General features: G+C 36.6%; 1 protein-coding gene across 6 annotated transcripts in view; it reads left to right on the forward strand.

Annotated features, from left to right (window-relative positions):
- The window catches only part of KDM4C (lysine demethylase 4C), a 279086-nt gene that overhangs the window by 178997 nt on the left and 75988 nt on the right, over positions 1–24101 (forward strand). For 4 of the 6 annotated variants that reach the window (XM_075021802.1, XM_075021806.1, XM_075021804.1 and 1 more), the window contains 2 exons: positions 10186–10241; positions 13362–13470. The exons of 1 other annotated variant lie outside the window; for it this stretch is intronic. In XM_075021802.1, the coding sequence (XP_074877903.1) occupies positions 10186–10241; positions 13362–13470 (165 nt within the window). The remainder of the gene's footprint in view (positions 1–10185; positions 10242–13361; positions 13471–24101) is intronic. One more of the 6 variants, XR_012649164.1, reaches the window with a different exon arrangement.

The raw sequence follows: 24101 nt of genomic DNA on the forward strand, positions 1-24101 counted from the left end.
TATATTTTACTTTTGATATTCAGACTTTGGGGTGGGTTGTTTTTTTTTTATTTTGTGGTTAGAGTAACCCATTACATCAGTTAAAGGATTTTTTTTTTCTCTCTTTTTCCCAAGGCATCAGAAAAGTGGCACAGAAAAATGGCATATAAGAGCTTTCTACATTCCAGCTTAGAAACTGCCCTATTTCACCCTACTGAAAATAATGATTTTGAACAATCTTTTTATAGTGGTACCCTTCTCACTGATACAGTGTCTGCATTTCCATTATGAACTCCTGTTTTCAGAGCCTGATGACTGCCATAATTAACTCACTACATGTGAGTTGGTGTACCATGTCTTAATTCTCAAACTGATTTTGCTACAAAGCTTTAAAAACATTTGTATATTATTAATAAAAAGAAATTATTTGGCATGAAAAATTGGCTATAGCAGGAGAAGTTAAAACCTTAACTTTTCTGTGGTTTTCTCTTTTCAGAAAAGTAAGGCCTCATTTATTTTTTCAAAATTCTTTTATTTATTTATTTTTCAAATCTGGATTTTCTCAAACTATCTCTGCAAAAATATAACACTGGGAGAGTTACTTATAAATGTTGATGGTAACGATGTGTGGACTTGAAGGTGGGGAGCATGATATTTCTTTCTGGTTTTGGTATTAGTCTAGTAACAGGTTATGTACTGCTTGTAAAAACTGGTCTTTGACACAACATATTTTAACAGTTTTGTAAATACTGAATTTCCCTGATGCTGTCATAGAAAATTAATTGAAGACTGTTAAACCCAGAAAATACCTTTTTAACCTAAGTGCCATAATGCTCAGACCCAAAGTCCTTTTTGACCTTGGATTCCTGTCATTGCAGTTCACCAAGTCAACCTTTGCCACTGATATCCATGTGAAAAGGCTTGATAGCTTTGAGCACCTCCAGATGCATTGGTATTCTCATCATACCAAGGAAGGTTGTCCATTCCCTGCAGGGTGAAGCAGGTTTTCAATCAGATGCAGCTTTGAATCTGGCCCTGCTTGGAGCTGGAATTGGACCAGAGAACCTTCAGCAACCTTGTCCAATCTAAATTTGTCCTCAAAGATGATATCTGATCTCTAGGAGTACTGCTGAAAGATCACTGAGGGGAAAAAAAAGCTGGAAATAGCCAGTAGCATGATATCCTGCCCTGCACAGCTAGTCCTAGGCTGCTTTCCTGAAGATACAGATTTTCAGCTAAAGATGGTCAGGTTTAAATCTAATATTTAGTGTCACTTCCAAACATTGTTTTATAATAATGGGAATAATCATATTTTTTATCAGTAGACATATCGTCATTCCATTTGTATTTGGTAGGTGTTTAGCATCAGTGTTATCCTCTGGCAGAGATTGTCACAGTGTCATTATATTTTGCAGGAAGAATGATCAGTTATGGACTTTGTACCTAATTTCAGTGCTTAATTATTTATTTTTAAAACAGCTAATCTCATTCCTTTTGACTTCTCTTCAAAGGGGAAGTTGTCTGTAATCTCTCTTGTTTGGATGCTTGGGAGCAGTTGCTCTATTTCTCCTGTAAACATTTTCTAAAACCAAGTGACCAATAACCACTATTGGAGAAAGTATTTTGTATTCAGTGATGTTAACAGTCTTCATTTCATACTTCATACATGTTTTTTACTTCAGATATGCACATTCTAGTGAGAAAATACACATAGGCCCCCCCTACTATGCGTGGGAGTTATTTTTACTCCAGTTGCCTGTAATGAGTGTTTTGATTGTTATTTTAGTCTCAACCCTGCCAGTTCCCATTCCTTCTCTGGCTGCAAAATTCTCTTCCTACTCCGATTCACCATCTCACCTCTCTTGCCTGTCCTTTTCAAGTCTTCTTATCCATACAGCCAACAGAGTTGGCCACAGAGCCAACTCTCTCCTGCTTTTTGCATCCTTGTTCTCAATAATGCTATGTTGCGGACAGCAGAGTAAAAGACTACTTGCTCTGCATACTATTGCCTCAGCCTAGCACGACCTGGGAGCTGCAATTGCAAGGAGGTTTTTGGCCATCCCTGAATCAAGGGGAGGGCAGACTGAACTTTTGCAGGATTAGGCTACTAAAATGTGGAAATTCAGTAGCTGATGATTTGTACACTTTAAATTCCCAAAGGTGGATGTCTTGATCAGATTTGAATGTATCTGAAAGAGTAAAATATTTATCCACAGCAGAAGTGTGGCCACCTTCGGTTTTCAGGAACCCACTTGAAGCTTGCAGACAAAGATGTATCTACATATTAAATAAATGTTAACCTGTGGTGGATTTCTCTTTCATGCAATTACCCAGCCTCCTCAATCAGTGTGAACTTTAAGCATCTGCAGAATGCTAGAAGAACTGATAATGTTTTATTCTTTTGGACAGAGTAAGATTTTCCTGTAACATTTTCTAAAAAAAAAAGTTGAAATGCTTTTCTCAAAGTTCCTATTATTAATAAAAATTGTGGCATTGTTGAGGCAGATGATGGTGGAAGTTTGACAGTGTTTATATACAAATGAAGATTGTGAGTTATAATGGTAGTATCTAGCAGCTATGTTAAAAAATGGTGCTCCCAGACAGGAAAGTGAATCCGTGTACTAGACAAACCTTAATTTCTCTGTAATTTGTTATTTTTAGGAATATTTTGTCTCTAAAAAAATGGAAGTTTTTTTCTGAGAAGCTAATTTTAAGGTAATGGCTTGAAGTGAATACAGTAATGGTCTCTGAATTGAAATTAAATAATCTCAAAAGCTATTTTCTGAGTGACAATTATTCCCTTGGTGTGGAAAGATTAAAATATTCGTTAGTGGACCATTGCTGAAAATGACATTTTCAAATGCGTTAAGAGAAACACCAACCCTTTTCTCTTCACACAACGATAAATACAGACAGAAATAAGCTGGGGAAATGAGATAGATGAAAAGGCAGCAAGGCTATATCCAAATGCACATCTGTGTTAATACTATTAGGAAGTGTGACCTTGGGCATTACAAGGCAATTGAGAGAGAAGGTAGAAGACTAAGGGTATCTATTCTCAGTTCAAAGGTTCCTCTCTAAAAAACCCATCAGAGTGGCTTGAAGGAAACAAAAGATGTTTATCAGCCTTAGTCATACAGTTTGTATCTATTTCATTTAGCTGTGGTGGAGTTCAAGGTTAGATGTCCATTTTAATTAGCTACTTTTAAATGAGACTGGTAAATCAGCACTATTGTGACACAGCTTTGTAGCAGTTGACTCTTAAATTGAAAACAACTGTTCTAACCTTTTATTAGAAATATTTGGGGAAAAAACCTGTCCTAACCACTTTTCTGAAATTTTTGAGTGCTTTGGGCACTGGTCAGAGTCAATAGACACACAGGGACAACAGTTGATGAAAAAAAGGTGAAATATATTGATAACTGGATAAATAGTGTCCTGCTTAGTGCTGAAGACATTATCAACACTTGAAATGCTTCAAACCACTCACCAAAATGTATACTTATTTGAAATGGTTCATTCTGGTATCACTGCTAAGTAAAGCTGTGATAATAAAGTTATCACAATAACTTCATAATAATAATATAAAGTTCAGTGAATGCATTCTGTTTAGTTTTCAGAATCAAAACCTTTATGAACACATGAAAATTAAATTAAATTCATATTTTATGTAATGCATATTGCAGTGTATACTTAGCAATGCCAAGTAACAGGATTTTCCTAATATCCAGGAATCTTTTCTAAAACATTTTAAAATGTATTTTGTAAAACTTTAAAATGGCAGGTTATATAGAATACTAAGATGTGCCATAATGAATTAAACCAAAGTCTATTTTAGCCTGTTAACCTCTTTCTAGTACAGCGAGAAATGAATACCTGGGGAAGAATATAAGTCTTGGGCAAGCATTCCCTAATGCTCTCTCAATCTACAATATGCAAATAAGAAACTGCCTTAGCCAAAGGCAGTGTCTTTGTATGTACGAAGTAAAAGGTAACCTTTGTTGGTTTTCTCTTTCATGAACTTATGCAGCTTCTTTTTTGACTGGTATATAATATTTTATGATCCACATCTGGCAAAGTCACATACTCTGTGAAGAAAATTTTTGTTTGTTTGTTTTGAATCTGCAGCTTTCTGTTTTCCCTTGATAGCAACCACCTAGTTATTGTATTGGAGTACTTAGTCAAGCCCTTTTCCAAGTCCATCATGATCTTACTGGCATCTCTCAAACACCATAGTGTCTTCTCTTTCCTGGCCTGACCAACCACAGCCTGCTTAGTTATCCCTTGTGCAGAAGCTGTTGCCGCTGATGTTAGCTGAATACAAGGGTTTTTTTTTAATGAGGCCTGTGAAGTAAGGTTAATCAGAAATGAACAAGATCTTGATAAATTATTGAGATATTCTGGAAAACTGAATGTAATTAAATAGGGAAATGTGCAAGATACTGAAGCTAGAATACAGACAAAGGAATGGTGAGCAATGATATCAGCCATTGCTATCAAGAGGTCCCAAAGGTTATAGAGCATGAGCTTAACAAGCCACTGTAATGCAAAGGTGAACACTGTGTGAGCATATCTCCCTAGATGTGGGATGCAAGATGTATCAACTAAACATGCTTTGCCTGACATCACTGAGGATTTACTCTAATTGCATCTCAGAGGGGAAAACATGGGTGCAGATGAAGACAGTAGGTGAAAAAGTTGTGGTTGTTTAACTAATGGGCTGTAAATGGCAAATGGCAAAAAGGAGAGGAATAATCTGTTTATGATGCATAAGGTAAAAAGAAAAAGGCTTATGCCACAGCAGGGAATCTTGAGGTTAGCTGTTATGAAAAACTTCCTAATGGCAAGGATGTCAAAGAGCCGGAAGAGATTGTTAGGTTGATTATGGAGACTACATTTTATGAGGAAGTTGTTGAAAATGTGTCAGACAAAATTCATTAGGAATAACATAGATCCTGTTTTACCCTGTCTTCATCTGCCGCCATTAAGTTATATGTTTCATTTAACTGGATAAATACAATTCTTTGGAGATGCCATTGTAATTTACAGGATCTTAGAGGAAAGGAGAAACAGCAGTTTAACAAGAAAGGGGATCATGTGGGGCATGTTCATAGTTGTCCATAACAATAATCATTATATGACTTACTATATATATCCCTCTGCTATGACTTGGCTGAACTCTATTCCCTTGCTGTGTCAGACAGCTTCCTGTCTCATACAGAATACTGTTGCTGATGAAGTAAGTATGCAAATATGGAAGTATGAAACTGGCTTTTTATAAGCATTAGTGTCAATATGACTTTGAATTATGGCAGAGTGTAAAAAATACTCAAAGATGACTAAATGCATTCATTTTAAAATATAAATGAGTGTGAACAGGCTTGGGTTTTGTGTGGTATTTATCCATGCAACAAAAATTAATATGCAGCTATGCCTGAGTGGTATCATTCCAAAAAAGGTGATCCATCTTTTGGATGTATATACCAAAGGAAGCATGGTTAATTCACATTGACTTCTGGCTTTTGCTGTGGTTTCTAGCAGGTTTCTTTAACAGAGAAATGAAAAATAAACCAGATTAGGAATGCTGGTTGCAGAATTCGGTTTCATTGTAAGCAAGGAAAAGTGCTTAGTCCAGAAACAGTAGCTATGATCTGTATTGTTATGAAAAAAATGCATCATCTCCACTAAAAAGCTAAAAGATGATGTGAACATTAGTGTGCTAAAACTTGTGAATTATATGGAGACATCTTACTTTACACAGATACTGGAAGAGAGAGTTTTCTTTTGTAATTCTAGAATGTTATGGAGATTTTTGAAGCAGTTGAGCAATTTAAAATGGTCTAAGATTTAATTTAGGTAAGTGTAAAATAATATGCTTAAGAAATTATTATTTAATGCAAATACAAATGACAAATTTACTTGTTTAAAGGATTTGCAAAGTAATAGAGAATCAGAGATTGGATGTTTTCTAAGGTGATGCTCCATAATGAAGTCCATTCCTATCCTGATTTTTACACACAGGCTGACAGCAGACACACATGGATGTACAAAGACTCTCTTTCTCTGTGAGAACATGGGTAATAGTTGCTAGTGTACATGTGATTTCACTGCCATCCATGGCAGGTATACCTGTATTAGGAATATTAGTTTTTCTAAATATCAGGTCCCCTGTGTTTTCATTGCATGCAGTACGTCGAAACTGGAGGTAAAGTAATAGCCATGTCGCATTGATACAGGACAATATATTGCAACACAGGCATGATTTACAAAATCAATTTAATGGTCTTTAAGCCTGTGGTCCTTCCCACTCAGATTCTCTATGAACACTGGTGAAATTTTCTAGTTCTTATGGGTCTAAGTTGTTATAGCCTGTATCCAGTTAACAGCGAACAGTCATTACCCGCCACCACTGTATAGGTGGGTTTTGAGAAGAGATTACATTTGGTTCCTATGGGTCCTGCATAGAGGAAGTATTTTTTCTAGCTGGTGATGAGGATATCTACAGCCACCCTCTCTTTTCTCTGGGCTGCCCCCCCCCCCCCCCCCTTTTTGTCCTCTTTTTTAGGATCTCTTTTTTTTTACCTAGTGTGAAAGCTCTGCAGTTAGTAGGTAAAGATTATGGCTTCTGCCTCTTGCAGTGATGCAGATGATGTAATTCACAATTCTTTATTTTTACAGTGGTCAAGAGGCAGTAAGCCTTCAGAAGAAATTTGTTAACAACATCTTATATAAAGTTTCTTCCTGTGCTCTTTTAGCTTAGTTTATTTGTGGACCTTCTTTAGGCCGTTGGACTTTCTCTCTAGTTGTATGAATAAGTTACACAGCAGATGATCAGATTAAGGTTTTACTTAAAAGTAAAAAATACCTATTAGAAGCAGAAAAAGTTCATCTTTATTCAAGCAATTAATTTCAAATGAAACTGGCATAAAAACATTAAAGCTTATAAAATAGGAGCAAAACCACTGTTATTTTGCAAAACAGAGAAGCAGTCAGTTAAAGGATTTTTATGGTAAATATGAAGAAAGTGCTTCAATTAAAAAAAAATAAATTGTGAGGGATCCACAGGTGGGGGATCCACTGAACTTTTACATTTGAAAGTGGCAAATGGAGCTTTTCCCCTGCAAAGATTTCTGTTGAGTCAGATTGATGGTCTCTTCCCCAATCTGCAGATGTTATTCTACCTCTACATTGTAAGCTTCACGCTTCTGCAGAACTGCAAATGAGTTGGGGATCAGATCGTCAAGAAGTCCTGCATGGCTCCTTTTTTGGGAGATTGGTGAATGGATGTTCCATTTTAAGTATTATTTTCTATGCTACTTAGCTTATTTACTTTGTTACTCTCATGTAGTCATGGAGATGTGTGCCCATCTGTTTTTACTGTTTTTTCTTGCACCTCCAACTGTCACATATAAAATGAACTGGTTGGACTCATTCTGTTGGTCAGTATCTCACTATGACTGTGGCCAAGCTCTGTTTATAAAGATAAACAACACTGATAGCAGAAAAGATGACCCATTCACTCAGGGTGTGAAAATCAGTCAAAGGAAGAGCTGACGAAATAGATCTTTCCTCTGCTAATTGGTAAGCAAGATTCTAAGATAAATCGGATTGAAGAGGATGCAGTGCTGTAGGATTACTCTGTGGTTGTGTTAAGGTAGTCCTCAGGATTCCCAGGTTGGTTTAAAGATGTGCAGACTCTTTCATGCTGTAGTTTTCACATATAAGTGCTTGCCTTTGAGCACTGAATGCCAATTAGAAGCAAATTTCATGTGCCTGTAGTGGTATTTTACTGAAACAGTGCACTGTGCCCATTAACTGTTTAGTGGAATTTTTGTTGTATTATTTCAGAATAATTTCAGCATGGTGAATTAACGTGTATAAAGTCTTAACAATGTGTTTCCTTAGCATCTAGTTTAGGAAATTCTCTACCTCACGCCCATGTAGTTCAGTAAATTTTCCAATTGAGTGATGTTTTTTTGGAAACAAAAATATTTTCAGGTTAAGAAAGGTAACAGTTCTTCACATAGCTTGAGAGTATACCTGTGTAGGTGGCAGCACCTTGTTATCCTAATAACATCCAAAGAAGGACAACAGACAAAGAGAATGTGAAGATGATTTGAATCACCTTGAAGAATAGTTAAGTGAATTTAGTATATATAACTTGGCAAGAAATATACCAAGAGGTTAGGATATCATAAAAATCTACAAATATTTGGAAGATAATTATGGGTAGGGAAGAAAGGGGTGATTATGTATAGTGGTTGAATGATTTGAAACTAAGATAAGATGTGTACATTGAACTGAATTTAGTAGGTGAATCTAGAATGGCATGAAGTTGTTTGACTTGATCTCTCTTTGACAGAAGAAGTGGAAGAGTAAATAGTATTAGAGTAATTCTGGTTCCTGCCATTTTGCTTTACCTTCAAGTGTGTGGGCACTTAGGGGAGAAAGAGAAGAAATAATCTTCTGTCCCTGTCTCCTTCCCTCCCTTCATCCATCCCTGCCTTCTTCTTTCCCTTTCTCCCTGTCTACCTCCATCCCTTCCTCCTTTCTGTGTTCTCCCTTCCACTTGTTCTCTCCACTGCCCCTCCACCCACAATGAGCTTGTCATGTGTTGCTCTTAGGTTTCCTAAGATGTGGCAAGAGAACCTCACAGTGATACAGCTAATTGAATACAAATATTGGTTCTGGAAGAAACACTTTTACTTATTCTCCAACAGCCAAATGGAGAAATCCTATGCCATGATGTTGTACCCCGTCTGAGCTGTTTCCTCTCTTGCAAAAGCTACAAAAAGTTAGAAGAGTACAAACTGAAGCTCCCACTCAGTGCTGCAATTGCAGCCTCCTTGTGTTCCATTTTTCCTTCTTATGTGCTGAAACTGCCTGTTCCTGCTCAGTCCTCTTTGAATACCTGAAGGAATTGGTATTCTGAGCCTCTGGGTTTCCTGATTTAATAGTCAATGTTTACTATTAAAAAGGGAACTGTGATTTGGAACATGTTAGGTCCCATCCTAAGGATCTTGTGGGTAAAATAATAAACCTCAATTCTCTTCTTCACAATTCTACAATAATATTGAATAGTTAACAGGGTACTCTGTAAGAGGATGGCTTATGTGTTCCTCATGGTTTTGGCAGGTAAGACAAAAAGGTATGTGCTTAAATTGCAAAGACGATTCAATTGTCACAAGGAACTATTTTTTGGTAGGGAAAGATCTTTCTCATAGGAAATGTAGTAAAGCATTCAGTTAGATTTCTGGCAGACATTGATAATCTTCATTATTGGAGGTTTTAAGATGAGATCAGACTGGAGCATTACATAACAATTCTTTTTTTTGGTTTGGTTTGGTTGGTTTTTTCCCTGCAAGGGCAACTTAAATTTAGAGCTTTGGGAGACAGCCTCTCTTTCTGAGTATAGATACACAGGCACAGGATATCTTGACTTCATTTTGTGCATTTGATTCTTTGTAGAGACCAGAAAAATGGAGACAGGAAAAAAACACCCTAAAATTGGAAACACTTTCTCATCTGTTCCTGTTTAGAAAAAAAAGGGGAAAGGATGGATTCAGAGAAGGAGGAGATGGAAGAGAGAGGGAGAAGGGTTGGAAAGTAGAAAAGCCTGTTTATCTGTTCAAAGGCACAGCTTTAAGTAGAGGTAGGAAAAGCCCTGTTTGGCATGTTATCTGGGAACCACTGAAATATACCTTGCTGAGTGCCCTGAAAGCAGGTGGAGTTGTACTGAAGATCAAGGCAGTGAAGGTGTACTGCAGCAAAGGGAACTTCTGGGGAGAAGAAAAAAAAAAAAAAAAGAAGAAAGGTTAACCTGCCCCATATTCTGTGGGTTTATAAATTTGAGAACTGTTGGGAACAAGCAGGTTTTCAAGGTATTCGAGTTGGATCAATGGCTTGTGAGTTAGTTTCTCAGAAACTTCTATTTAATTATATGTCATTTACTTTGTTTTACCTTAGTAATCTCATTTGAGCTGTTTCTCTTTTCATTACTGTATTCTTGTATTTTTCTTGTAAGGAAATGCAATGCTTATAAGTGGCAGTTTCTAGCCCAGTTACATTACAGTTATATATACATTACAGTACAACCCAGTACGTTAAATACATTAGCAATTTACATATCCTTATGATCAGCTGAATAAAACTGATTTGTAACCAATCAATAAAGTTCACTTTATTCTACACTATTTTTATTTTTAGGAATGTTGTCTCTGCAATTTGAGAGGTGGTGCATTAAAGCAAACTACTGACAAGAAGTAAGTAATATGTACTTCAGGATTGTATGTGCTTGTTTTAAACTTTATTCCCAATCCATTCCCATGTATAAAGCATTTGTAAACCTAGTTATTTAACAGTGTCCCTTTAAGCTGAATCATTGCAGAATTAAAATTACTTCTATCAAAATGTGCCACTGGCATTTTCTGAAATACTTAGATGCTATAATGTACATTTGTTTTAGTATTTGCATGCACTTGTTCCAAATTTCATTCTACTGGCCTTTGTGTAAAGAAAGTAAATGAGAGCTCATTTGTCATTGTTTGCATGGCAAGTCTTATCAAACAGTGAAATGTATTTTCTTCTTTGGTCCTGGAAATTTGTGATTACAGAATTCAATACAACACCTTTGAACTTCTAGAAACAGTATTTTTTATTAATTAATTTGAATCATATTAGTTTTAGATTTTGAAGGTTTTTTTTAATTAAACATCTATCATACAATGTCAAAAATAGTATTGTTGCTGACATCATGCTATTAACAGCATCAGGATTTGGATAACAGAATACTATAGCAAGTAACCCTGACAGATAAAATGGAAAATGTTGCAGCTTAATATTTTTTCAAGCCAATTAGTGGAACAGTCTTTATGCATTTTGAATCTTCTCATGTTTAATTAAATTATTTTAGTAACTTAGTAATATCCTGTAGATCTCTTTCTTTAACACTTTGAAATGCAGCGGTAAGAGATGATCTAGCTGCAACATTTATTTCCACTTAGTAAACAAGAATTTATTTGTCAGTGATTTGTAATTGGTTGCATGACCCTTGTAAATTGTCCAGATAGGAGAAGGTTTTATGTGAAACTCACGGCCAGATCTTACCTTCAGAAAGCATTAACATTTTAACTGGAGGTTTTGACCAACACATGAAAATTCTCAGCTGCTTTTTAGTTCTGTTTTAAACTCCCCTAGATCTCACTAAAAAAAAAAAAGAAAAAAAAAGACAAAAGTGTCATCTCAGTAGAATTTATCATGCCCTTTTGATAATGGCTGCTGATAGATTGCATGTTGCATCATTGAAAAAACCTACCTCTTTTTTGTAGATCAATTAAAATGTTTTAGAAATGTTTCATAAGATTTATTCATAGAAAAAATATCCACAGGGGATTGCAGAGTGACTTTCTCTGCATAGCTATACCTAAAGTCTTTCGTTTTGCATTGTATCTCTCTGTAGGTTACTGTTATGGATTTATAAAATGAAAGTTCAGTAAAAGTAGTTCAACTCTTGTTTTCCTGCTTCCAGAACACCTTACAGTTGCTACGCATTGTTGAATCTTTCATCTGTCTTTCAGCATTAGCTACCATTCCAGACTTTTGAGAGTTTTTGGAAGAGTATGTTCTAATTATGTCTTTTTTTCTCCAACAAGTGTAAAATCCAACATGTGCATTCCCTTCTCCCCTTCTTTCTCTCTCACATACTGATTAGAGATATAGGATGAGCATTACTTGGATTTAAAAGCTAATGAATCAAACATGGCATGGGGGGGGTAACAATTTGCCATGTAGGAGAGCTGAGATTCCTTCTTCTCAGCAGAGCACAGCAATTGTTTTCAGTCCTGTCAGGTTGAGAGATGTCAGAGTATAAAGGTTTGGGTGAAGAATTATTGAAGAGGCATTTTATTTATAGCATATCTGTCCCATAAAGCTTAGATGGTAAGACAATGTAGTTTTGCAGGCAGGCAGGCAGCAATGAAAAGAAAAAGTGTATTATTAAAAGTTAAAAAGTCTCAAAGCAAGACTTCTTCCTGTAAGTTAGAACATAAACAAAACTGTCACCGTAACAAAATGATAGATCTACAAGGTTTATTTGCTTTTATTTGGGCTGAAATGTATAACTTGCTAATTGATATGTCATCTTTACATACAGCTCTTATTCCACACTTTGGCCAATGCAACTTGAATGTCACATGACAGCAGTTTGTTTAGTCCCTGTGTGTCATATTATACTTTTCCAGATATTTTTGTCAAAGAAGAGTTATTGAAATAGCACCAATATTTTCTAGTGCAGGAAAGAGAAATTATTTCTGTTCTGCTGCATCACCCACTATCTCTTTTAGCTCCAGCCTGCGTTCGTGTTAATCTGCTAAGATGCTCATATGATGTGTGTCTCGGGAGATGAACAGAAAGTGAAGTGAGGCAAGCATTCAGGGCTTACAAAAAAGAGCAAATGTGGTAATGGGGGAAGATGTACAGTGAATGACAGGGAATAAGGCAAATATGAGGCAAGGAATGGAAATGTTTCCCTTTCTTCAGATGTATGAGTTGTCTACTCCAAAAAAGTTTTTAGAAGTAGCCTCAGAAGGCTACTCTTGGTTAATAAAAATGTCATTAGCTTCTCTTCTACTTCATATAATATGCACTTTCAATACTAATTTCAGACTTTTCTTAGTTTCATTTAGCCTTCTTATTTTGAGATTTATGTATTGAACCTGCATTTGGAGGATATAGCAGTGCTTTCTGATGAGCATAGGAAGCATATAGCATCATCTGACAAGCTTCCTGAAGTTGCACTGAAGTCTTACATGTAGCACTGGTCCTAGGCACTTGACACGTGCTTTCACTGCTAAAGGGGATCCTGTTCATGTTGGGCATTGCAGTGATAGCCTGATCAGTTTGCTGCTTCTATGCCTTTATGTCCGTAACCAGAAGGTCTTGATACTATACTTAGTTTTACGCTTTGATAGATGTATGACTGATGGTGATCATGTGTGTTGCCTAAGAATAGTTACTCAGGTCTGAGTAATGTTAATCCAAAATGCTGTAGGTGATAAATTGCACAAGAATCAAATAGTGTGGTCTTCACATATGGACCTGGATAGCACAACTACAAAACCTTTGCACTTAATAAATTGAATGTGAAAGATGCTTAAAAAAATGTCGCAATAAAACCCCAGTCTGAAATTATATTTACACAAAGTGGTAGTGTTCTAAGGTTTGTTAAATACGTTTCAAAGAAGTTTAGGAAATCCTAATAAGGAAGTATTTAGAGATGGTTGACTTTAAAAAAAAACAAACACACAGCAAGTAATGAAACATCTTAAACACTTGTATTTCTATGGGTTTTTTTGGTAGTATTCTTGACTTGCCACTTTTCACAGGTGGGCACATGTAATATGTGCAATTGCCATCCCAGAAGTCAGATTTGGTAATGTCACAGAACGTACACCGATAGACACTAGCAGAATACCTTTGCAAAGATTAAAATTGGTGAGTAGTATATTCATATATGCTTCATTTATTCTTTGCTATTAAGGTGTTCCAATATTTGAAATGTATTGAAAATCTGAATTGTGATGATTATTGGCAGGTACAGAGCAATAAACTGTGTTTAAGGTAAGGAATAAATAACCAGCGTTTTATCAAGATGGGCTTTTTGACATATAATGGCCATTCATTAACACTGTTAACAGCCTTTGGTATTTTATTAAAATAAGTTCAAACCTGCCCTCCCCCAAAAGAAGAATAACAAACTTGACCAGTGTCAACTTGTGAAAGTTTCAGTTTTGGAACTGTATTGGTGATGAAAATGTTGAAACCCAAATAGACTGGGAATATCACACAGTACATATTTGTGAGGTCTTTTTATTATGTATTTTTGCCTCAAGGAACTATTTATGAAGGTAAAAGGATGTATAATCTGTTTGTTACGTGTATGTCTACCATCTGGGCATTGAAAAATATGCACAAAACAAATCACACATTATATTGGATGAAAAAAACCCTGTTTCCTGAGGATTTCAGAAACTGGTGGAAAACAAAAATACAAGTGCATCAGCTACTAACAGTTGCACCCTGTGTTACATCTAGAGTAAAAACGTCATTCAAGAAAGTTGATGTACACAAGCAGAAGATATGCATAAGTGCAATATAAGAGTATTTTCCTTGCTATATTACATGAGAATTACTTAATTTGTCAGCATGTGCGTCACTGTGATGTCACCTGACAGAAAGAAAGTGGTTAGTGGCTCATTCAAAATCTTAGGAAAACTATCAGCTTTCTGGATCTGCCCCACACTATTTCCAAAGTGGTTCTTGGTCTAGCTGATCTTGTACTTGCTCAATTTGAACTACTAATCTTTTCATTACATTTTCATTTCATTTCATTCATTACTTGTGTTTTCTAGCTGTATTTCTAAATGTGCATATGCAATTCTGAGTGGTTTAAGTTGATAGCCTGTACTTCAAATGGTAATCCCTTCTAAATTTTTGTTCAAAATTTTGGTTTTCACATGTCCTTTTAAAAATAATATAAAACACATTTCTAAAGAATATGTATAATTCATTATAAAAATGTTCTTCCTAATCTGAAAATAAAACCAGTAGAAGCACTGAGAATTAATTTAATATGTTCATTCTTATTTTTTGAAGATCTTAAACAGGCACAGATTTGTGTCTGATTGGAAATTGTTAATTCAGGGCTTGAAAATGCAGAAGTGTTTAGTTTACCAGATGTTGAAATTAATTCTGTGGGCTGTCCATGACTTGAACTGTATAAGAGTAACAGGAGCCTTTTGGAGAAGACTTGAATTACTTGTAGATTATTAGTTATGAAAGTATGGAGCAAAAATTTATGAAGTTCCATGATTTACAATTCCTAGGTAATTTCTGCTGAGTGTGAAGCAGTTATATTAACCAGTTATTTATAACACAGAGCTTTTTCTTAAATTCTTTCCTTCAGTTGGTAGAAGCTTGCTTATAGTCCTTAGTGCTTTTTCAGTTCTTGAAGCCTCCTTCAATATAAAATTACACTAAAGCACTACAAATTGTATTAAGCAATATATACCCTTTTGGTCTCCTGTGAATCCCTGAATGTTTAGAAATACAGTACTTGCTTTCCTTAATGCTGTTTTTTAAAGTAAAAGAGTTTGTATGTTTGAGTGGAATGAATGTTGTGATGAAGGAACTCAGCTGAATACAATAAAAATGAGAGACAGGGTACTTTATAACAGCCATTGCTGCAGGTAGTAGGCACCCTTACTGTGAGGGAAGGAAGCACTATAATCCTGGTTTGGCTCATTAAACCTTACTTTTCCAAGACTTAGTTTCTAACATTGAATTTATAATGAAATAGCTAGACTTGTACAAATTTAAGGGAAGTAGGCAGTTTGACCATTTCAAAAGGCTCTATAATGATTAAATGTCAATAGACCAATAAAATGCTCCTCCTTGGATAAAGGAGCAGAGAAAAAATCTACTCTAAAACCACCAGCAATCTGTCTGCTTTTAAATTTTGGCTTTTGTCGCAAATAAGTTGCTGTATCTGATGATTTTACTCTGCTCTGTTTCACAGTGAATACCCTACGTAAACTAAGTCTCCTGAATAACATTGTAGTATTTTGTATTTTTTAAAAAAACATTTTTAAAAAGTAGTTATTAGATGGAATTGCATAGACACTTTATATTTTCTTTAAAGCCCTGTGTATTAGATACTTTTGGTACATTAGTTCTCTTATTTCCTGAAACATGGGGTTCCTACTTCTCTAAAGAGGTTGGTGTCGATAACCTTGTGCATATATGCCATGTCATTCTCAAATCAAATATGATCCTTATGTTTGTCTTCACTTCCTGACTGTTGATGCTACAGAATAACAGTTATGCTCTCATACCCACTGTCATTGGGTCCTTTGCCTTGGGGGAACCCCAGGAATTATATCTAAATTAATTCTGCTTCTTTCTCTAGGAATTCCCATCCCTTCTTCTGCCCACATGGCCTCAATTTTATCTTTCATCCCTCTCCATTATCATATACTCTATACTTTGGAGTACACAGCTGATACCATCTGTCTTGCTGTTAATTTCTGTAAAAGCATACTGAGTGATTCACACTTTGACGTTAGCTTTGGGCCAGTTTTCCCCTTTGAAATTGTAGGGATCACCAATACTGCTCTTCAGCAGCCAATTCCTGCTTCATAGCTATCCTGTTTGTTAGGTTAATGATATCTTTGTTCATCTCCATCATTCAAAGCCAGAGACTGTTCATTGTATAAGTAAAAGGAAGTTTTGTACATTGTTTGTTGATATTGAGCCTTCACAACCAAAAAAATGTTTTAAAAATACATTTTTGGGCCTCTCTTTTTAATGCTCTTTATGTTAAAGCATAGGATAGCTAATGGGCTCTCTTACTATGCCATCTCTCCTTTACAAAATTTGGGATGTGTTTTGTTTAATATTTTTAAATAAGCAGAAAACATTGGAAACCAAATAGAAAAGGATAGATTACATTCTGGTGTGCAGACATACCAGAACTAGATCTTACAATGTAGGAGCAAATAGTTCTAGTGTTTTAAACATTTCTCTTTCTACCCCTGTCCTCCCCCTTCCTCTCTCCCCTCCTTCTTCCCTCCTTCCCCCCCTTCTCATCTCTCTCTCTGAAATAGTAAGAAACCCAAATGAGCAGAACATCTACTGTCTTCAGAGATCTGTAGAGGCTGAGCTGACATTTTCTTTAATGTAGCATCTCCAAAGGAATATCAAAGGAGATAAAAAGTCAGTGTTTTATTTTTGACAAATAACTGCAAACATGAACATATTGGTAGGCTGGTTTTTATCGCTTAGTTAGTATGTATACTGATTGCTGTTAAATAGTTTTAGTTCACTAGACATTTTGGGTTGAAATCAGTGTGTTTCCTGTCAATCTTTCCATTATTAAATATTCAGTATATACTTATTTCTTCCAGACTAAAAATCAGTATTTGTTTTATGCTTACAGTCCTCGTAACTTTAAAATTGTTTTATGCAGCCGTTTCATGTTTTAAGTTAGTGGGTTTTTATAGAATGCCAAAATGTTTTCATATTTCCCTAGCTTTTTTCAATGGGTTATGTGCCATGTTCCACTGTTGCTGAAAATTTAGATGATAGTGAAATGTTCATTAAAAATTAATTCTCTTGAAAATTATTCCTTAATGCTAGTGAATGAAACAGTCTAAATCAATACTAATAGAAGATTTTGGTGCTATGTCTTTCATAGGGGAATGTGATACATTCTGTGTTGAAATAAAACAGGTTGTATCATCACTTATATTTTAGGGGTGTACACCCATGATATTGATGGACTGTAGTTGACTTTTCATGTGAAAGCAAAAGGTCTCCCAGGCAGCCTCAGTTTAGAGAATATCCCACAAAGATGCTATAACCTGTAGTTTCTCCACTTTACCTCTCTGTGACTATACTTTTTCTCTTTTTTTGAAACATGTGAATGGGAAAATGAGATTGTCCTGGTCTTTTTTGTCAGAGAGTCAGGCTTTCTTCCTTTATTTTAGATTCAGTCTGGATGGTCACATCTGTCAGACACTTTGAGTTCCAGTAGCCATGTGGAATGACAATTTGTGATTATGAAGCTAGGAAACAAAAATGTTGAATTCAGATGTTAATGCACACATTCTAAAATGAAATGGGTGGAGGAATATACCTTACCATATCACACATTTAAAAAAAATATTTTACATAAAATACAATATGCTAGCTGCTTTGTAAACACTTAGTTCAGATGGTCTCTGTTGCAGTGGTCTCCAAGTTTAACAGCAGATACATGAGCAAGCGTGAAAAGACAGGTAATATACAAATGCCAACTTCAATACTGTTTAATCATAGTGAAAATGTTAGGAGCAGATATAAGGGAGGTGAAGTTGGTGAGAAGTGATGGTATGGAGGGGGACCACATGAAATTTGTCTAAACGTATATGCAGAGTTTCAGCTGGTGAAAATTTGGAACAAGTTGTATTTTGGAGGGGAGTTTATGCCAGGAATGAGTGTGGTGTCAGCTTCCATCCCAACACAGTTTAACAGCATCTAACAGTTTACCCAAAGCAGATAAAGCTTAGGTTTCTAGCTGAGTTAACTTTATTTATTTTATTTTTGCTTTGTACCATTTGTCCTTAAGTCTCCAAGAGAAGCCTGGGTGTAAATGCCTGCTTTTGAAACCTGTTTTCCTTGACTGTTTACATGTATGAGGCTTTGGGTCATAGAAAACAGACTGTGGATTCCTGTGTGTGTTAAAGTCAGCGATAAACTCGATTTTACTCTGGGAAGGGAAAAGCTTTTCCCCAAGTACCTAGAGAGTCTCTGCTTTCAAAAGAGTGTTAATTACTCAGCTCTAATTATAAATATGAACTATAGCTGCATGAAAAAGTCTCTGGAGATGAAAAAATCAGACTGACCTCACAAACATAAACTCAGCCTTCAAAAGAAAGAATAAGTGCTCTCTTGTCTGTCACTCTATTTTAATAAAACATAGGACTTAAAAACAGAATTGAATAAAAGCACTTACTATTATAAGGCCAAGGAATCCAAGCCAATAGGAATATTGAGCCTACTGTCATTTACCCTTGTCAGACGTATGATTTATAATGAACAGTAGACATTGTAAATGAGAGTGTTTAAATGTTTCATCTGTTGTAAAAGAAACATTTAGATAGAATCGGTAGCATCTGTTTCTAAACCTATATATTTAAGATGTCAACTCTAAAATCATGTTTTGAATAGAATACATATCAACTCAATAGCAAAATATGTTATCTGCTTGTAATATCTTCAGTGTTTTAAAATGCTTGGGTATTGGTTTGACTTTGTCCTTTCAGGCAGTCACTGCAATGCTGTACTAAAACATGCATGTAAGATGCCTTTGTTTCTTTATCTGTAGAGTTTCCTATTATTTTTACATTTGAAATCCTATTTCTCCAACAAAATAGAGGTAGAAAATGAGTTTTGGAATAGCTGAAGTTGCCCTGAAGCTTTTGATGACCTCAAATTTGTATTTGACAAGTGAACCGAGTATAAGCGCAAGTGTACTCTGAGTGAGGAACATTATTTTGAAAAGAAATTTACACTGTGACGATGACTGATCTACAAGCCTTTCAGAATCTGGCTGAAGCCATAAAGTTCTTTTTAGAAGCCTATACACTTTAAAATTTGCACCTGAAGGCAAATAATAGTGAGCTTGAAAGCCAGAGATTATAGTTTTGAAAGGTACATCAATTCTGAAAATACAGAGGTTTCTCTGTGGTATACCACTGAAGAATGGAGTCAAAGCAAAAATGTGTATGAGCTTTTAGAAGAATGAGCAAATATTCTCCTGCCTGTCATTCTATTTTAATGATGTATGAAATCTAAAAAAGGATTAAAGACATTCGAGGACACTGCTCATCTTCTGTGTTCTAATTTGTAATGAAATTCATTTGTTTAACTACAGTCAGGTAGTGGAACTATTGCAGCTGTGTTTGTGAAAGACTAAAGAAACACTTGCACTGGTGTATACCAGTGTTGCTATGCATTTCTAGTAATACAAAGAGGTATTGATTACTTTTCAAAGTTTCCAAAAATATTGCTGGGAGGACAGTTGAGGAGAATCATTATACCATACATAAATTCACTCATTAACTCATTGCACACATTCACAGGCAATGGGAGCAAAATAGACAGAAAAGAGGTTTTAAAATATTTCCAAATTGTTTTAGAACTATTAATAAAATAGCTTTCAATAGCACACTTTTTGATTTAAAAAAATGTTAACTAAAAATGATGCAGTAGTTGATTATTGCAATATATAATTCATTAAAAATGTAGTGACTTATTGCAATCATGTACAAAATACAATTTAGTGTACATGCTTTAGTCACAGCATTTATAAGATTTTTAGTAAGTATGTTAGAAGAATGTACACTGCTGTCTGTATGGTACTTACTGTCAGAATAATTTGCTACAATAAGCAGATCCTATTGCAAACTGTCAAATTTGTATCTTGCAGTGGTACCATACTATCAAGTCTTATGAAAAATACGGAAAATGTTAGATATGCGTGACTGTAAATAATGTCTGAAGAGATGGACATGTCTGTAAGAATGAAAGCAGGGTGTTTAAAATGCTAACTAGTCCTCTGAATTTCTTTTTGATTGCAGAGAGTACTTTATGTGTAAAAAACCAGATTTTTCCCATAAAAATCCTTTGAAATTTTTAAACATCTGAAGGATTAATAGTCCATAATAAGATGTGTAGGTCTGATAGAGTCAGGTCTATGTTTTGAAGTTCGTTTCTGTCTATACAATGTGTGTTTGTGTATAGGTGAGATCATGTTTGTGGGTTTTTTTATTGTCCACACACAAATGGACAGTAATGCAACAAGCGTATGAGAAAGGTAACTCGTAAGTTAAACAGGTAGATGTCCAGAGGTGAAGGTCATTGAAGAGCTAAATTAAATACTGAGTTTTGATTTGAGTATTTGGGTACAATAATACTTTCTATCCGAAAGAGCTTGTGATTGTATTTCAGATCAAAGCTTAGTTTTTTACTCCTCACCAACATCAGTGGGTACATTTGTAGAAGATTGAACAATACATCTTTATGGTGTCATAAATCAAACTGGTAATAATTGCAGTAGTGCTCCAGTTTAATTCTATGCGTTAGCCAGTTTTGAATAAATTTTGCTGTGCTATTGACTATATACAGACTATATACATTTTAAAAAACCAGACACTCCTCACCAACACCATTGGGTGCTCCATGATACCTTTATTCCTTTAAAGTCCCCACTGTTCTATGTCTTCTAGAATCTTATTATGGTTTGGGTTGGAAGGGACCTTTAAAGATCATCTAGTCCAACCCCCCTGCCACCACTCAGCTTGGTGTCATCTGCAAACTTGTTGTGGCTCCACTCAATCCCACTATCTCTGTCATGGAAGAAGATATTAAATAGTACTGTCCCAGTATGGACCCTGGAGGGACACCATTCATTACTGGTTTCCACTTGGACATTGAGCCATTGACTATAACTCTTTGGATGTGGCATCCAGCCAATTACTTATCCATCTAATAGTCCATTCATCAAACCTCTGTCTTCCAATTTAGCAGCAAGAAGATTGTGGGGGACCGTATCAAAGGCCTTACAGAAGTCCAGGTAGATGACATACGTAGTTCTTCCCTTCTCCACTGGTGCAGTCAGTCCACTCAGGCATGATTTTCCCTTGGCAAAGCCACATTGGCTATCTCCAGTCACCTCCCTGTCTTCTGTATGTTTCAGCATAACTTCCAGGAGTCTCTGTTCTGTGATCTCACTGGGCACTGACATGAGGCTGACTGGTCAGTAATTCCCAGGGTTTTCCTTTTTACCCTTTTTAAACAAGGGTGCGATATTCCCTTTCCTTCCATTACTGGGGGCTTTCCCTCACTGCCATGACTTTTCAGATGTGATGGACAGTGGCTTAGCAACTACATCAGCCAATTCCCTCAGGACCCTGGGATGCACCTCATTGGGTCCCATGGTCTTGTGTATGTTCAGGTTCCTGAGATGGTCTCAAAACTGGTCTTCTCTTACAGTGGGAGGGACTTCATTCCCCCAGTTCCTGCCTTAAAGTTCAGGGACTTGAGAGATGTGGGAAGAGTGATTACCAGCGAAAGCTGAGGCAAAACAAATTGTTGAGTACCTCAGCCATCTCCATGTTGGTCGTCACTAATTCTGTCTCAGTTATCGAGGGGTACACTTTCTTTAATCTTCCTTTTGTGACCAACATACCTGTAGAAGCCATTCTTATTATTCTTTGGATCCCTTGCCAAATTGAGCTCCAACTGTGCCTTAGCTTTCCTGATCCCATCTCTACACAACTGGGCAGCACCCCTGTATTCTTCCCAGGATACATGTCTCTGGTTCCACTGCCTGCACATTTCCTTCTTCTGCTTTACTTTGACCAGGAGGTCCTTACTCAGAAATGCTGGTGTGCTCCTTGCCTGACTGCTCACTGTCCTGGTTTCAGCTGGGATAGAGTTAACTGTCTTCCTAGTAGCTGGTGCAGTGCTATGTTTTGTGTTCAGTATGTGAAGAATGTTGATAACACTGATGTTTTCAGTTGTTGCTCAGTAGTGTTTAGACTATAGTCAAGGATTTTTCAGCTTCTCATGCCCAGCCAGGGCACCTGACCCAAACTGGCCAACGGTGTATTCCATACCATGGGACGTCCCATCTAGTTTAGGAACTGGGAAGGGGGGGGGCAGGGATTTCGCCGCTTGGGGACTGGCTGGGTGTCAGTCAGCAGGTGGTGAGCAATTGCCCTGCGCATCATTTGTACATTTCAATCCTTTTATTACTATTGCTGTCATTTTATTAGTGTTATCATTATCATTATTAGTTTCTTCTTTTCTGTTCTATTAAACTGTTCTTATCTCAACCCAGGAGTTTTACTTCTTTTCCTGATTTTCTCCCCCATCCCACTGGGTGGTGGGGGAGCGAGTGAGCGGCTGCGTGGTGCTTAGTTGCTGGCTGGGGTTAAACCACGACACTCACACATGGGATTCGAGAGCTCTTCTGCTTGAAGAAAAATGTCATTAAGGAGCTGCCAGCTCTGTTCTGCTCCTTTATCCCCAGGGCAGTTTCCCAGTGGTGCCTTCCTATAATTCCCTAAACAATCCCTAAAAGTTTGCTCTCCTAAAATTCAAGGTCTTGACTTTACTCTTCGCCTGGCCCATATCCCTCAAGATTGTGAATTTCACCAGGGCATAATCACTGCAGCCCTGTCTGCCATGGATCTTGACCTCTGTAATTAGTTCTGTGTTGGTAAGCAACAGGTCTGGTAATTAGCTTCTCCTCTGGTTAGGCTGTCTGTCACCTGGATTAAGAAATTATTCTCAATGGTCTCCAAGACTCTCCTGGACTGTTTACAGCTTGCTGTGCTGCTTTTCCAGCAGATGTCAGGGTGACTGAAGACCCACAGCTGGATCAGAGCCTGCAAGGGTGATGCTTCCCACAGTTGAAGTAAGAACACCTTGTCAACAGGCTCCCCTTGATTGGGTGGTGGGTAGTAAGCACCAACCATGAGGTTTCCTTTGTTGGCTTGGCCCCTGGTTTGTACCCATAAGCTCTCAACCTATTCATTGCTGTTTTTCAAAGACAGCTCTGTGCAGTCAATCTGCTTTTTTACATAGAGGGCAACCCCTCCACCCCTCCTTCCTTGCCTGCCCCTTCTGAGCAGTTTATGGCTATCGATTACAGCGCTCCAGTCGTGTGAGTTGTCCCACCAAGTTTCAGTGAGAGCAATTAGATCATAGCTTTCCAGCTGTGCAGTTGCTTCCAGCTCCTCCTGCTTGTTACTTGTGCTACATGCTGTTTTATGGATTTGGTGTGGTTTAAGGATAGAGTGATGAGTAATTGCTAAATTCATTATTTGGACATAATTGGAAATAGTTGGAAACTCAGTTCAGTAAGAATGTTTAGCATTCAGAGGTTAAATTTCAATTTTTACTATTTAAGTCACTTTTTTCTGTCATTTTCTCGTTTAAAGTTTTGTGCCACAAGGCATTGCTGTGGTGATTCTTGGAACATTATTGTCAGAGCTGTTCCCTGAAGTGAAAAAAGTCCAGTTCAGGTTATAAGCTTGAGAACGTGTCTATATGAACAGATATTAGTTTTCCTTCAGGAAGCTGACTGCTATTTGAAATAATAGTTGTAAGGAGTTGCTGAAGAAAGCAGTAAGTTGAGTTGAGCAGCATATTCTGGGGATTTGATGTAACTCAAGGTAATGTGCATTCTAAAGAGCAAGGAATGATTGCTGAACTGCTGCCAGGGATTACCTTTTTCCATGAGTTGAAGTAGCTCTCTGTGAGTTTTCTATATATGCAGTTTCCAAGAAAAAGGATGAGGTATCTGTTTCAGATAAGTTTTATTACGAGAAAAATGGCACATTCTGTTAGAGACTAGTGATTTGTCGTCCCTTTGTTTACAGTGTTGCTCTTTTAACAGTCATTTATTTAATCCTGCTGTTTTGTTTTGCATCCCATTTTTATCAGAAGAAAGTATGGTCTCTTAGATAGCCACAGCCTGCACTATAGATGAGTGTCTTAAATTACCCCAAACGACG

This window comes from Buteo buteo, chromosome Z (genome assembly GCF_964188355.1).
Source record: "Buteo buteo chromosome Z, bButBut1.hap1.1, whole genome shotgun sequence".
NCBI classification, from domain to species: Eukaryota; Metazoa; Chordata; class Aves; order Accipitriformes; family Accipitridae; genus Buteo; species Buteo buteo.